Source organism: Ambystoma mexicanum, chromosome 9 (assembly GCF_040938575.1).
Source record: "Ambystoma mexicanum isolate Mex_15411 chromosome 9, UKY_AmexF1_1, whole genome shotgun sequence".
NCBI lineage: Eukaryota > Metazoa > Chordata > Amphibia > Caudata > Ambystomatidae > Ambystoma > Ambystoma mexicanum.
In genome coordinates this window covers 957217432-957234565 of record NC_090931.1, presented here as the reverse complement: position 1 = coordinate 957234565, position 17134 = coordinate 957217432, and the positions used below count along the sequence as shown (strand labels likewise).

The following is a 17134-nucleotide window of genomic DNA, read 5'->3' as shown; positions in this document are numbered from 1 at the left end:
GGCGCCCAGTTAAGATCCATTCCTGTCTGGGGATGTCCGGGCACGGAATGGCATACTTCTCCACGGCTACTAAGGTACGTGGCTTGTATGCCTCATTTAGCCACCTCCACTTTGTTCTTCCTTAAACTCAGGCCTGCTTATGTGCGCCCAAACCCCTTTCTCCCTCCTTTAGTGCCCGCAGATATCTCCAGCAAGCCTATACCCACTATAACTCGATCCTATGCCCCTCCCGCACCCCCTGCCTTGCTGCCACCAGGCACCCCAGACGCATCACACTCAGGTCCGCGTTCATCACTGACCCCCCCTAACCATTTCCCCCCTGCTATCTGCAAGATTTCTGCGCTTACGCTCAGGCATACGCATACCTATTCTCCCTTGTCTGTGCACTCTCATCCTCGCACCTCCCTCTGCACCACTGCGCCATCAGATATGGGCAGGGGGAACACTCTTATAGCCCAAGCTAGCCGGGGTCTGCCATCATCAATGCTATAAGGGTCCTCGACCCTGATCCTGGAGCCAATGAGTCACCAGGGCCAGGTCAAAAGGACATAACTTTACCGCCTATGCCCCGTGCATCTGACATGTCACACAGTGAATGCCAAAAAAGTACAGTCTTTGGGTGTCCTAGGAAGATGAAATGTATACTTTTAAACATGAGGTCTTTGATTAAGCACTCTACAGAGGTCGCAGATCATATTGTTGATCAGCGTATTTATCTCTGTGCCATTACTGAGTCGCAGCTGCATGACGCAGCAGGACCTGCTTTCACTCTTGCTGTGCCCGATGGATATAATATCATAAGGAGTGACTGTATGAATGCTAGGGCGGGTGGGGTAGCTTTACTCTATAATCAAGCATTGAACATCTGTAAAATTGAGAATATGCAAATCCCAGACTGTCAAGTGATCTGGGCCAAGTTTCAAGTAAAACCAAATACTACAATTAATGTTATTTGTCATTTATAGACGTCCACATAGTTCAGCAGACTTTGTGACGAACATTAGTGACCTCTTAGCCCCCACATTAAAGTCCAACACCAGAACTTTGATACTAGGGGACTTTAACCTTGGATATTTCAATCAGTCAGACGTTTCAGCCATGTTGACTAAAACCATGTTACTTGATCTTGGCTTTGATCAGCATATTACATCAACTACTCATGTTAAAGGAAAGACCTTGGATTGGGTTTTGTCACAGAATGTTATCATTGAAAAAGTACATAATAACCAATGCCCGTGGTCAGTTCATCATCTTTTGGACTGGATCATGTCTATTCTCCCAGCTACGAACACCAAGAGGGAAAGTTGTCGGATTGCTTAGAGAAATAGTCGTAAACTCACTCCTTTAGCTATGGCACCCCATATTTTACCCATTACTAACAACCTGATTAATCTGAACGCGGCTGAAGAGCTTTCCAAAGTCTTTCAAAAGACATTAGAAATAGCTGTTGAAAGTTTGGCGCAAGTCAAGTCACGTACACTCAAGAGACAACCTGAAAAAAAAAATGGTACACTGCAGAGATTTGCGCGCTCGAGAAAAATATGCGCCTTGCGCTCGAACAGTGGGAAAAAAATAAGTTCAACGAGGATAAACTCCTCTATATTCAGGCGGCAAAGGCCTATAAAACATCCATCTCCATAGCACAACGAAATTGTAATGAGTGTTGCATCTTCCAGTTCTAGGGAGCTTTTTAGTATCCTTAAAGAACTGGAGGCTCCATGTCCCTTACCCGGTCAAGTTGTCAAAGACTAAGTGGTGTAATGATATTCAAGAGGCCTTCTTGGACAAATAAAAAAATTTAAAAAACAGGCAAACATTTTTGCCAAAACAGAGATAGTACTGCAGCCCCTAATGACACTGTAGGGCATGAAATGCCCAGGACTTTTCCTCAGTTTGCTTTTCAGTCTATCTCCGAGCGGCTTCTTGCCAATGTCCTTAGCAAACAGAACTCCACTAATTGCAAGAGTGATGTCTGCCCGGCTATTACAGTGAAAGCATGTGCCTCTCAATTGGTACCCCTCATTACTAAGTTTGCTAACCAGCCTTTCAGGGAAAATGTTGTCCCTAGTTCCATAAAAAAGCTTGGATCTCACCATTAATAATACAAAAAAAACACTTGACCCTGGCATGGCAGAAAATTATCGACTTATTACAAATGTGCCTTATCTGTTAAAAAATCTTAAATCAAGTAGCACATCTACAGATGGAGTCCTTTTTGAACATGACATCCTGGGACCCAAACAATCTGGGTTTAGAAGAGCTCATAGTACAGAGTCTACTCTTCTCGAGCTCAAGACCAATATATTGCAATCTATGGCAGAGGGCAAGACCACTGAGCGGATGCTCCTGGATCTCTGTCGCTTTTGAACTGGCGGATCATTCTGTTTTGGCAGAGAGATATTACGGGTTTCAGTGCATTTCTATGGTCCAGCCATTAAATGGGTAAAATCATTCCTGACAGATCGTAGGGCAAGGGATTTCTTTGAGGATGCCAGGGCTGAGGAGTTCATGGTTTCTTGAGGGGTCCCACATGGATTGTGTGTGTCACCCACTCTTTTTAATATCTTCATGCTCCCTTTATTCGAGCAATTAGATGAATTAGGTGTAGTGTATGCCAATTATGCAGATGACACGCAGTGCCTTGTTCCCCTAACAGGGGATTACGTCCTGGACTCTGTCTCCTTGAGCTCCACCTAGGAACACTTTCAAACATGGATGCAAGCACATAAGCTTGCCTTCAACAGTTCCACGACAGAATTTATGATGGTAGATACTGCTACTCAGCTAAAGAAGCTGGACTCAGAGTATCTTTCTTTCAGAATTGCAGATTGCAATATTGTCACTCAGCACAAGGTCAAGACACTTGGGGTGATTTTTGATCAATAACTTTTCATGGAAAAAGCCAGGTTAATGGTCTTGTGTCTAGTACCTGTTACCATCTGAAACTCCTGGCTCAGCTACAACCTTTTCTTTAAATCGGCTAATCGCGCCATAGTTGCACAGGTTATTATAGGAGCCAAATTAGATTATTGTTCCAGCCTTCTGCTTGGAATTTCCAAACATGACCTGACCCAGTTACAGGTGATTCAAAATAACACAATGGGCCTCATTACAATCTTGGCGGAATACCAGGCGTCGTTACCGTGTACCGCGAGGGGACCAGGGAGCTAACAACGGGCCGGTCGTAATCGGCACGTTGTTAGCTCCCTGCACCCATTCCCATTGAGCCCTATGGGGGCTCGAATGGGAAAGGTCCGGGCCCGGGTTCCCTGAGGGAGGAATTACTGGGCCCTCCAAACTCGGAATGGCCCAGTAATTTCCCATTCAGGGAACCCAGACCCGGTTTTGGAGGCAGCCATGCCGCCAATAGCGGCATGGCTACCGCCAAAGCCGTAATGAGGCCCAATATGTATTGTTGCAGGCTTGCAACAGAGAGAACACGTTACGGCTGCTAGGAGAGCCTTACACTGGCTCCATATTTGCAGTCGAATCACCTATCGCATTATGTGTATCAAGTATAACTACATTTCTGGGAAGGCTCCCAAGGCTTTGGCTTATCACATTTTGCAACTATTGGCTCGCAGAGTTTTTAGATCTTACAATACCTGCCTTTCTGAAACCCTGAGAACTCATCTTACTTACCTGGAGCAAAGATCTTTTCCTGTATGCTGGTTCACGGATCTGGGATGCTCTTCCCTTGGACCTCAGATCCTGTACTAGTCATCATCTTTTTAAAACACAGACTGAAAACCTGTTTATTTGAGTAAACCACTGGACTGATCTAGCCTGATTTATCTCTCATGATTCTTTTCTGATTTATGTTCTTTGTTGTATTGTCTTTGTTGGTGCCCCATGCCTTCGGGCTTAGTCTTGTGCGCGGTATAAATAAAATACATAATTAAAATCAAAATCACATGCTACGCCTATGCCCACCACTCGCACAGACTCACTTGCCAGCCCTGATGCCACAACTACCCCTCCCCTCTCCTGCACACTCATCAACACAAGATCCTTTGTCACCCATGCAGCTGACATCAGAGATCTCATCATACTCAATAACCTTGACCTCTTGGCCGTTTCTGAAACATGGCTCCACTGTGCTGTGGGATCTGCTCTATCCATCACTATACTGTCTGGCTACACTATCCTTCACTGTGACTACGCAACTAACAAAGGGGGCAGAGTAGCCCTCATCCAGAGAGAAGTTCTCACCATTAGACTTAGCCCCACAAGCCCTTCTCCCACATGCAATCTGCTACATATCAAATTCTCCTTATCCCCAACTACCACTACCTGACTCAATATCATATACCACCCACCAGGCCCCCTAACAACATTTGAAAAGACCTCTCACAAATGCTCAGCACAAACTTGAAACCATCCTCCAAACTACTCCTCGTTGGTGATCTCAATCTGCATCTCAACAAACATGCAGATAACCACGCTCTCTCCCTTTCCAAGACTTAGAGTCCCTTGAACTCACTCAGGGTATCACTCACCCAACCCACGCACTGGGCAGAACCCTAGACTGGCTTGCAGCCCTCAAGTGTAACACCTCCGTTCCATCGATCACCCCCTGGCCATGGACTGACCATCACATTTCCTTCTTCATACTAACGGCTGCCCAACCACCCAAAGCCATCATCTCTCTACCACTCGCTCTCTCATGTTGCTCTCAGAACCTTACCAAAGAATACCTTCTTCCCCTGGTCTCCGCCAAACCACTCCTACTCCTTCTCCAACCCCATGCAAGGCAGCGACTCGACCACTCTAGTCAACCTTTATAACTCTGCTATCACCTCAGTAGTTGATTCACTCACCCCCGTCAAACTCTGCAAACCTAAACAAACAGGCCATAAAAACTCTTGGTTGACCCCCAGCCTTCAGGCCCTGCACACAAAGATACGAGCTATCGAATCAGAATGGCATAGATCCCCCACTTACCACAATAAAACCTGCTTCCACACCATTTCCAAAGACTACAAATGACCCATCCATACCGCCAAAGCCACCTCTTATGAGGAAAGAATCACTTAAGTCAAATCTCATCAATGCAAACTTTTCTCCATCTTATGCAAATTAGAAACCCCAACCACCCCCCCTGGCAAACTTTCTCAAAGACAACACAAGGTGCCAACAAATCCAAGACGCCCTCATGAATAAAATCGTAACCCTCCAGGACAAAATATGCAAAAAAAGCTTATCCGTACCAAAGCCCAGGCATCTAACACTGCAGCCACCACCCCCTACCATGTTACTTCCACCCCTTTCCACTTCCACCCACTGACCAAGGCTGAAATCATCAAGATCATCTCAAGTCTCAAATCCTCCCATTGTCAAGGTGACTCATGTGCTGCCCCCCCATCAAGGATTGCTCTGATGCCTTTATACCACTAATCACAGCCATCGTCAACTCCTCCTTTGCTTCCAACCTCAAAGAAGCATGGATATCTCCTCTCCAAAAAAAATCATCACGTGACCCCCTCATCCCTAATAACTACTGCCACATCACCACAGGCCCATTCCTACTAAAAATTCTTGATCGGGCTGTGTACCTTCAGATTCAAGCCCACTTGGAAAACCAAAACAACCTCAGCCCACGCCAATCAGGCTTGCACTATGGGCCACGGCACAGAATTGGCTCTATTGGACCTGAAAAATAAATTGGACAACATCTGTGACTCTGGCAACCCCAGCCTCTCAACCACAGACCCTCTGCAACCACTTTTCACTGCGTCGAATTTTGACCCCAACGCAATGAAATGGATTACTTCATTCCTCGCTGACAGAATGGCCTGCTTCTTTGATGACAATGCCACACCCCACCCCCGTACTCTGCGGTGTCCCACAAGGCTCCTGCGTCTCCCTCACTCAATAAAATATCTATACCAAACTGCTCTTCGACCATCTGGACTCCCTCTGTATATCTTACACCAATTATGCCAACAACACCCAAATCCTCTTTCCCCTCTAGTGACCATTCTCTTGACACCATTACCATCAACAAAATGTATGACCCTATCCAAACCTGGATGGCATCCCACTAACTCTGCCTCCATGACGACAAGACTGAGACCCTTATAGTCGGTCTGCCATCACATCCTGCAAAGCTAGACCAGGCCTTCTGCACTTTTACCATCGACACAGTCACTATTCCAGTCTCCACCTCTGTCAAGACACTAGGTGTCTACCTTGACTCCACCCTCACAATGGCCCATCAGGTCAACACAATTTCCTTGTCAGCAGCCCACAATAGAAGAAATATTTCCCAGTTACCACCTCTCGTCTTTGGAACACTATGCCGCTGCATTTGCGTGCTGAACGATCATAATGGCCATTCAGGAAACGCCTAAAAACATGGCTTTTCAACTGACTCTCCGCATTCCCCTCCTATCGTTGCGCTCCCTCTTCCTCCCCCCTCTTGCACACTGGATTTTGTACTGCAACCAGCACCTTGTTGTTCAAGGGTTTAGCAAGCGTCTACAAATGTAAACATAAATAAACCCAGTGTCTCCACCACCTTCTCTATCAGACAATGGAATGAGGGCTAAGGCTTCCCGATGTTGCCGCTGGTAGAATGTCCAACTCCATGGATGTATCAAGACCACTGGCCTCCTGCAGGTCGGAAGCCAGCTGCAACAGCCCTCCCCTTCACCATAAAATTCCTCTGGGAACTCCCTCAGGTCTCAAGGGCATAGGGGTTCCAACCTAACAAGGTTAGGGTTACCCTCTTCATCGAAGATTTCACACATCCTTCACATAAATTACCACATTGGCAAACTCCAGAGCAGTTTCAGTGGTGAGGTAGGGAGGCCGGCGCCGTTACGAGGGCCGAGCATGTCGGCCATGTGGGTCCTCGCCCATTGAGGGTGGTGCTGAGCCCTTAGGTATGTGAATGCAGTCCTTTGTAGCACCCCATGCATGACTATCCTCGCATGGTGGGCCCTGATGGTGCTGCCAATGCTGGGTGCCTTTGGGAAGATGTCAAGCATCTTCAGCATGAACGCCTCATATTCCACCGGCATAGGTGATTGGGTGGGAAAGGGTACCTGCGGAACCCCTTTATGGGAGTCTCTGGAGTGGTTACTCATCCTTTTTTGATGAGGACGAAGAGTGGTGCTGAGAGGAACTGCTCAGTGAACATGACCTCTTGCAGTGCTTCTCTTTCTTCCTCTTCATCTTTTGGGCAAGGGACAGGCCTTCTGACCTCCGCTCCCTGCCCTGTGACCTCAAATGAGATCTATTGTCGTCTTATCTTGTAGAAAAAGTTGAAGAACTTTGCTGCCCTTTCCTGAAGCGGCTTTGGATGCATCGACTGACATGACCCACAGTCCTGGGGGGTCATGCCGCTCCCCCAAACAGTATAGACAGATCCTATAGGGGCAGAAAGCAACATTTGTTGAGCTAAGTGCGCGCAAGGCTTAAAGTCTGGGGCGGTCATGGGAGTGTGCATTTTGACAGAACGTGCAATTGCAGTGTCCCTGAAGCAAATAGTGTGTGCGGAATAAAGTAACTGAGGCCATGGGCTGTGGCGCCTCGTTATACACAGGCCCCGATGGGGCACGTAGAAGTTTCAGGCGGAGCTGATGCAGAGTCAAGCTGCGCCCTCTCATGGCAAAAAATGTGCAAAGATCAGCTCTGCTGGAGAGAGCATATGCTGTGGAATCTATGGGAGGAAGGAATCCATTAGAAATGTTTTTTCCTGAGAAAACTGGGCTCTTGAAAGCCGATGACCCGACGTGGTTATTAGGAATTAACTGCTTTGTATGCCTGGGAAGAATGGAAGAACCTGTGATGATGTACCTTAGGGTGTGGGGGCAGATGGGTTGACTCAGGGGGGCTGGCCCCACCACCCGCTATATGATGTGGTGCCTTAACGAGAAACTGGTGGTTCCACCACTGCACTGAGGGCCAGATTCAAGGGACCACCACTTTGAAAAAGCGTCCACTACAGGGCTTTCAAATATCCTAATACAGGGTGCTGCTGCCTGTGTCCATGCAGATCCAAGGAAATCATGTATTGATACTTCAAAGTCATAGTTAACCAGCCTGGTTCTCCATCATGACATCTCTTCCACAAATGCAGCAGCCAGCCAGGCGGAAACAGAACGGTTATTGGTCCAAACACCTTCCCATGCACAGGAATCAGAGCTACACATTGGCGGACCGAGCTCAGTGCACATAGTGAATCCTTAAACATACCTGAAGTCTTACTGTGAAACCAATCCCAAACTAGAAACAATTACCACTTACTGTCAGGGTTCCAAGGGTGCCGAGGGTGCCCAAGCATGTGTGTGGGGGAACAAGAGAGGCTAGGCAGAAGGACTGCCCAAGGCGCTTCAGAGCAGAGTTCTGCCCCACAGAAGGCTTCTTCACCCTTTTTACAGGAGGAAGCCTTCCAGGACCACTCTTCCCAGCAACCCCGGCGGCAAGAACTACATTCCACAAGCCACACAGGGTGTGGCAAGGCAACGCGCATGCGCGAAGCTCCGAGCACGGGGCTTGAGCTCAGAATTCTGGCGCGAGCGGTCGCATTCACCGGAGCTCCAGCCAGAGGGGATAACGCGAGGGGCCACGCCCCCCCCCCCCCCCCCAAGGACCCATCCCCTTGTGATACAAAGATAAGTGGCGCATGTTTGACCAGCTGGGGAACAGAGCTACTGGGGAATTACGCGCAGGGGGTAACGCCGCCCAAACTCCTAAACCCCTCTGCGTTCAGTTAAGATAAGTGGAGCGTACAGTTTTATTGGGACAGGGGTTAATCCAGTAAGCAGCATCTACCTTTTGAGTTCCCTATAAGTGCGGGTGCAAACTAACATCGCATGCGTATACTACTAATTAGCCACGTGTGGCTCCCGCATGTCACCTACTAAACAACGAACGCCCTGAAATCCAAAGCAGTACGGGGAGCGAGTGTAAACAACCACGTGCAGTTCTTTTAAACGCACGTCCAGGAAACCAAAAACATTGCTGGCTAAAGAGTGCAAACTACCACATGCGGTTCTCTTTTGTGCACTCCCATGAAGGGAAAGTTACAGCCGCATGCAACCCTATTCATGTGTGAACCAGGGGGAGAAAGACACGGCAAGGGCCCCACGTGGCTTAGACACTAATCTCTGTGTGGTTGGAGAGTGAGACGTTGTGAATGGCTGTGTGAATGAAATGTGTATTACTGTAAATCAGAACCATACAGAGCACTGCCTAATTTTTGCTCTTGTTGTAGTTTGATTGCTTCTGAGGCAGACCGGACCCGGAGTGCGCAGGCAGGAGTCCAGCACTCAAAACCAAAGCGAAGTGCCTCAATGTTTTGTTTGATTTGTTTGTAGTGCCACCCCCAATGGGTGTAACAGTGTATGAATATATGCAATGTTGAAATACTGTGTTTAAATGTGTTTTTCCTAATTTCCCCGTGTCCCATCCACTACTGTACCCTGCAACCTCAATCCGGTGTTCCTACTTTCCCGTACCCATACAACCAACGTTCACTAACCCTCTTTCCCCGCTGGGGTTGCGGATGCCTGCGTAAGCTCTCGCTTGCAGGCGCCAAAACCTTAGAGGGGGTGGTTGGTTCGTGCCACTCCTGTGCCTGGACTCCTGGAGCCCTGACACTTACAAGACAAAGACAGAAGCCCAACCAAAGGGGAGGCAACAAGGACTTTTAAATCCAAGGAAGAGATGGTTTGGGTGGTGAGAGAAGAAGTGTGGAAAGATGGGAGTCTGAGTCTGGAGGGATCTGAATTGGCAGGAGACGGTAGAGGTGCAGAGAGAACTGCAGGAGAAGGTGGAGCTGTAGAGGCAGCTGAAGAAGGGTTTGAAGAACAGAGAAAGTTGCAGGTGCACAGGGGTGGAGGAGAAGAGAGTTACTGGTGCAGGAAGAGGGGGAATATACAGAGGTGGTTGGAAGAGGATAACATCAAGGAGACAAGGACAGAAGATTAACTTCCCACCCTCTTTCTCTCCTTCAGTCTCCTCCTTTCCAGCTGATATCTCTCAATAGCTTCATGCCAATGTCCTTGCCTCTAGACACTACGCTCTCCTCCCCTCCAGAAGTTGCACGTTTCTTGTCCTCTTCTCTACTTCCGTTTCAAGTTACCCTCTTTCCTCCTTCCACCTCAATATTCTTCTCACAACCTCCTCTCAGCTAGACCTAACTCCTCTCGCCCTCCCCTCCACCCTCAACTTCTGTACCACTTTCTTTTCTTTCCCACTTTAATGTTGTCCTTCTAACCTTCCTCTGCGTAGTTGTCCATTGCCTTTAATCTTCCTCTGCTTATCTCTTTCCTTGTCCTCCCTCTGCCTCTGAATTGCCTTCTCTCTCTCTCTCTCTCTCTCTCTCTCTCTCGCTTTTTTTCCTGCTCACCTCCTTCATGTCCATTCTCTCCTCCTCCCTCTGCTCCTCTGTCTCACCTTCACTCGCCTCATGCTTGCTCTCTGACGCTCTCTCCGTCCTTGATGCTCCTCCCAAGAACTGCGTCACCAGGCATCAAGTGCTGAGCATTTGTAAACTCCCATGAATCCTCAACCAAGCTTAGCTGCGGACCCGAACCTGCTGAGCCATGAGACTGGTCCACTGTATTCAATATGTTCTTTCTCATTTCTTCCAATTGGTCTGCACATTCCGGTGCTGGTTTGTGGACCTAACATTCAAGAGGTTTGTCTACCATTTTGATTGCCAGAGCCTAAGTGTCCTTGGTATTGCTGTCTCCCTGCGTAGTGGGTAACATTCTCCCTGGCCCTTTACACCTACAAGAACTCTCATTCCTAGTGTATGGGTTCACAAAGGGAAGCTGATGTTTGTTCCTTCAGCTTTCTGTGATGCAAACCATTGTTGTATTTTTGATGGTCTGCAGCTGTAGGTCCCAATTCTTTCTGGCCCCACGTTGGTCTAGCTGCCTCTGCAAGCCCTCCATTTCCACTGGCATGTACGGAATACTTAGTCATGGACAACAAACTCACTGTCTGAATGGGTTAGTATAATGCATACTCGTCTGCCATTGTTACACCACAGTCCAGTAATCAGTAAGGATTTTAGTGGAGAGGGAGTCGCCAAATGGAATAATACAGAGGGATTCTGGAAGCAGAGATCGAAATTAAGGTTGGCTAAGTAGCAGCTCCTGGGTAACCAGCATTAACCAGTGACCAGGGGCTATCACTGGGGAACTAGGAGCTAGTACATAGTGTTCTGCAATTCTATCTTCCACATAAGATGCAAACATATACTAGATGTGTCTGAATGTTTATTTATAGATTGTCCCAAACGCACAGAGGTAAATTCACACAGGTGTGTTTGTTCGGCTTTGATTGGTCTGGGGAGCCAAATGTAGCTCCTGGTAGTTGTTGGTGTCAAGCTAACCAGGATCTTCTAAGCTACTAGCAGCAGCTAAATAGCTCCCAGCTCCCCTCAATTCCGAACTCTGTGGAAGTGTGATAAGGTCCACTACCTGGCTGTAGTGACTACACAGTTGGTGACTCTGAAAACAGGTACTTCCCCAAGCAAGCGGAAGTGCATGGTAGTGGTATGAGGAGGATCCCCTGGTCACCTTGCTTTGGTCGCTGGCTTATGGCAGGGGATAGTCACAGAAGAACCAAGCAGGGGACTAACATAACACACCAGACTTAAGCTCCTCCTGAGCAGTCTCTCCGCTCCCACCTAGAAAGATCTTAGGAAATGATTTCCTCTCACTGGATGATAGAATGTGTTTAGATGCAGTTGCAGCTTTACATGATACATCAAAGTAGTAATTTAATATATTCATGGGACCATGGTGAACCACTGTAGTTCAGTGGATACAATGTTACCAATCTGTGACTTCCCAAATGCTGACAATTCATTGTCGGAAACAAAGATACCGAAGCATTGTTCTCACAACAGGGATGCAATGTTTCCGTTTCACTGCACCCATAATGTGAAAACAGAAAGAAGTGGTCACTAAATGCATGCAGTGTGTTTCAAGGTCCTCATTCAGGATCTTGAAAGTCAGGAGACAACAATTCAGCACAGACAGCACTAGGGAGAGACAGGGGTGGAAACCAATCCCCAAGTTGACAGTCAGACCAATTGTAGGCTTGGCCCAGCCCCTTGAACTTGAAGCAACAGGTGCCCTCAGATCACAACCAATCCCAGCCCTCACCCATTTACAAACCACCTGTACAGACCCTCACTGAAAGTCCCAGAAGAGGGAGAATAGTATAAAATCACTGAGCCCGATTTGCTAAGTGACAGTTATTGGAGAAGGTTGTGGCAGGCAGTGGGAAAGGCTGGGAGTGCAATACAAGGAGCAATACGGAGGTACTCGAGGTGAGTGGGGAAGAAGACAGAAGAGGAATAGTCATTGTTATGAGGAAGGGGACAGACTTCAGGGAGGCGGGACCAGAGTGTCAAGAAAACATGAGGACCCAATGGGCAGCAGCGGTCATCCCTGGACACTCAACCTGAAGGGAGATACTGTGGCTATACCAGCGACTGGCCCAGGAGACAGTTCAATTGGCTGAAAGCTTTGTGCGCCAGGTGGAAGAAGGCTGGGAAAAATGCTTCAGAACCCTTTGGGAAATCTGCAATGCTACTGAGAGGTTATCAAGCAATGCGAAAGACGATTTCAGCTTCCCCACACTCTCTATGGGTTAACTTGTATATGAAATAAAAGACTGAACTATCTGTCCAAAGTTAGTCTTTTTGTGCATCCATGGGGCCTCCTGACAGAGGGTATGGTAAGAAGTCAGAGATGGGAAGTGCCACAAAGCCAAGCAGGTTCAATATAAGGTGGACACTGAAGTTGAGGCTTAAAAGGACCACGAGTTGGGCGGTATCTCGGCAGTAAATGCTGGGATACTGGCAATGGTTTTAGCGTTACCGGTATCCCGGCAGTAAATGCGCTTGGATACTGGCAATGCTTTTGGCGCTTCCGCAACTCGGTCCAGCGCAATTTGCGCCGGATCCCGAGTTGCGGTGGTGCTGTTAATCCCCATTTATTTTGAGTCCATAGGACTCTATGGGGCTTTTTGGCACTATTGGGCGTCGGCAGTAATAGCACCGAAAATGGCCAGAATGGGGAGGTTTTTACCTCCAGTAAGAAGCTGGAGGTAAACCTCCCACTTTCTGCCTAAACACAGGATTGGGGTGGAGCTGTAATGCAGTGCTAATAGCATTACGGTCACATTTCTACCGCTCTGCCCTATTCCTGATGACCCCCCGCCCCCACTGTTTTTTAGGTCATCTTAAGGAAAATGGAACGCTGTAAGACTGTCTTCTCATGGGGCTCAAACAAAGTCTGACTGCAACAAAAACTCTCTCTGGGTTCAACAAAAAGTATCTGGGTTCAACAAAAAGTATGTGGGCTTTATATTCCTATTTCCAGATAACCCTTCATGGCATATATTCTACTTTCGCAATCATTCACAGGCTTGCAGGTATGAGTGCCCCCACTTTTTTCGTATCTGTTCGGTTTGCTGATTCAGGTCCTCTTCCTCGACTACTGGGAACCACCTCGCCCCCTTGTCTGAATCTTGGGGACCTGTGTGCACCCACAGGTTAGGCATGGATAGCAATGGCGATTAGGGATGGATGAAGTCGATACATGCTTCCGCCATGATGTTGGCCACCTGAGTTTCAATACGGGACGGGCTTGATTGTTTTCTCCACCTTCCTGTCTTGGGTTCCCAACTCTCGTACCCAAAACTGCATCCTTGTGTACCAACTTGACAAGTTGCAATGGCTTTGTATGTATGTATGGGCATCAGTCCTAAAAACCCTGGCACTCCTCATACACTCTAGTACTCCTCCTTGACACCATGCCACATGCTCGTACCTTCAAAACCTCCTCCACTCACACCCCTGCTCCTTACTCACTATGCTTAGGTCATCACCTCCCATCTCCTCCACTTGTCTCCTAATGTCTTCACCCACCTCCTCTAAAGGTAACGTCATTCATTCCTCCACTTCAGTCTTCTATGACCTTACTCTTTTCTACCTCCTCCGCACTCCTCCTGAACCTCCACTCCTATCCGCCCCCTTGAGCACCTTCTGCTCTTCCACCTGGCTACCCCTCTCTAGTCTCCTGCCCCTGCTCTGCCAATGCCTCCTAGTGATTACATCTCTAGCTTCCTCCAACACCATTTCTTTCTCGCAAAACTCCCACACTAACTTACCAGGTGTGTACTCCTGAACTACATTCCACTACTTTTCTGTGAGCTGGCCCTTTGATATAGGGCTTGGGTTGAAAGGCTCCTTCCTGACTTACTGGAGGAGTAAGGTGACATGTCTGGACATGCTCAATCCCTGGGGCACCTTGTAAGCAAGACTTTAAATAGACCAGTCCTTCTGAATATACTTCTGGAATGTTCTACAAGGTGGATGGTCAGGAGCTGCAGCTCACTCTCCCTACATGTTGCTGGAGGGCTCCCACCTTTTGGAGTTTGCTTTGGTTTTGCTTTGTGGCCAGCAGGTCAATGTGTGAAGTGAGCTCATTTTGGGTATGGGAAGTGCAGAAAACCATTTCTCTTGCATGTGGTTTGCTGTTGGGATTTTTACTACTGTTTTCAATTAAGGGAGTGGCTACAAAGGACTCACTTTTTTCTTTATAGTGATATGGTTTTAAAATAAAACCTTTCACAAATCAAGCAAAAAGAAGTAGAATACACACTTTCTTAAATGTGCCTTTTAAAAACGTCTATAAACAATTAACACAATAAAGTGATTCGAAAATATGTGTAATAAAGTGAAAGGCAGCAATAGTTAAAGAGGTATAATTTCCTGATAGGATTCGAGTCCAAAGGTTTATTTTTGTTAACATGAACAAATTGAGCAAACATTGAGGCTGAAGCATAGGGCCGCATACAAAGATGTTCCAATGGAAAACCGAGAATTCGCTTTCATGCTTGCATGCGTGAGGGAGGCATGAGCTCTCCCCTTTCCTGGTCTCTTCTTCATGGGGAAGAAGTGGACTTCTCTCTGTATGTCCAGTTGCTGCACGGGTGGGAGCTGTACACCCTTCTGCTGCTTTGCTTATTAAATGAGACAGGGGTGTCAGTTCCCCAAGACTATTCTCTTTTGGGGAGGGGTGGAAGGCACTTCTGTGGGTGCTCGAGTCTTCCACAGACCTCTAGCCCTCAAATATATAACTGTCTTTCCTGGATCCTTTCCGGGTTTGCTTCTGCAAAAGGGAGGGAACATGGGATATGTAACTCCTCTCTTATACGGGCAACCTGGGTGAGAGTGATGTACCCCATAGTCATACTCCTCCTGAATCGATAGGTTACCATCCAGGATCTGGATTAGGTTTTTACCCTAGAAAGAGGGGATTTCTAGGCGTCGTAGGTTTTGACCTTTGGTCTTTTCTAAATAACCTGGGTGATTTGGCCTGGGAATAGGGGTTTGGGTAATACATTTGTCCTTATGGATGTGGGGATATCATTCCCAGGTTCATGTGACGGCAGTGAGCTCCCTTTGCGATAGGAGACTAGGCAGAGTTAGGACAGCTCTGTGGGAAAAGGATGAACTCCTTCCACTATAGAGGATTGCAGGATTAACTTGGTAGGGAGCAGATCATTAAGATGGTTTAACCACCTCCCAGTGTTGGGTCAATGGTGCCTCCCTTGTAGATGTTCTCTAATGGAACTTGGTGTCCTCCACTCTGTCTCCCCCCTATTTTGGGGTCCACTGGGATTCAGTGGCAAGCCTTGAAGCATCGGAGCATCTCCCTTTACCTCCCATCCTACATCATGGAATGGGTGGTGGCGCCCAGTCCCCACAGTCTCCCGTGCTCCAGCACCCAGCCCAAAACATGGGACTTTGTCATATATCACAATTGAATTTAAAGACATATGTATTTATTTATCTAATGAACAATGTGGAATCAACCCAAATAATAAATGCAATAAAACACGATTCACTTACCTTGTTACTATCAGCAAAGTATGCCTGCGAAGAAATAAATACACATGGGTTGAGAAGTTAAACATCATTTTGGGAAACGTTTCAATAAAAATGTGCAATTAAACCATACGCCCATTAAATCACCCAATAACATACACAACGTAAAGCAGTGTCATTTTGGAATTGCCTTTTTCTTTGGCCAAATGATCATTTAATTGTTCTACTTTAATTTGCAGGAGGGGCGCACTTTTTCAAAGAACAACCAATGCATGATTTGCCTACCCTTCAAAGGTGGTCACTGCAACTACACTGCTAGCACAGTGGAGAACCTAAAGGATATTTTTATGAATTTGATATATTTTTATAATAGTGCTAAACACAGCCTTGGGGCCCTGTAGTGTTGTAGGCTAAAAGTGAGTTAGTATGAGGAGAGGGGAAGACAGAACTCAGAATGAAGTCTAATAACACAAGCAGAGAGGAATAGGTAGGTTTTTAGTGCCCATCTGAACTTCATATAATCAGTTTTGCGGTGAAGATGTAGTTGTGTTGAATTCCAGAGGTAGTAGCCTTACTAATTTAGAGATGCCCCTCAAATAAGCTGCAGGTGTAAGGTCGAAAGACCTAAATTGTGACTTTGTGAGCAGCCCCAGGCATTTTTGCTCTCCCCGATTGGTTCACCAACCCCTATTCTCCAGCAAGTCCTAATCCAAGGCTTCCCTGGGAATCAACTCTGTGTTCCACAGGAGTCCCTAAGATGTCCAGGGATGCTGCTCCCAAGCTGCCATATAGTCTCTTTCCGGAGTGGGCGACGCTGACTGGCTGGCTGTGCTGCTCGCTGGCCGGTGGGCTGCCTTTAGTGTGTTTTTACAATGACTGTATGCTGCTGAAGCCATTTTACCCTTCCTGCGCACGTTAGCTTAGCACCAAATGTGGTCATGCCCCTCTTCTATGTCTTGAACGAGAAGTGTATGGAAGGGAGGCTTGCTGTATGTGCATGCTTGTAGAATGCTGAGTGCATGTAGGGATAAATGGCCAGCTTGGTGGAATGTTGGGTGCAAGATATGAATGTGTATTCTATTTGTGTCAGAGGCCGAGCTGAGAGTGAAGGATGATGGCTGGTGGGTGTTTTAAGAGGAGTAATTGGAACCTGTGACTTAATTCAAAATAAAGCAACTCACATTCCTTACCAATAGGTCCTGCCTGATTTGTCTGAGCATCATCCTATGTTGCAACAGTGGCGATGAGCGAAAATCAAACCTTGAT

At 47.3% G+C, this 17134-nt stretch overlaps 1 protein-coding gene across 1 annotated transcript in view; it reads right to left on the bottom strand.

The window, feature by feature from the left end:
- BBS5 (Bardet-Biedl syndrome 5) overlaps window positions 1-17134 on the bottom strand; it is a 396157-nt gene that overhangs the window by 16127 nt on the left and 362896 nt on the right. Inside the window, exon 11 of the mRNA XM_069616160.1 lies at window positions 15893-15916. Coding sequence (XP_069472261.1) covers window positions 15893-15916 — 24 coding nt within the window. The remainder of the gene's footprint in view (window positions 1-15892; window positions 15917-17134) is intronic.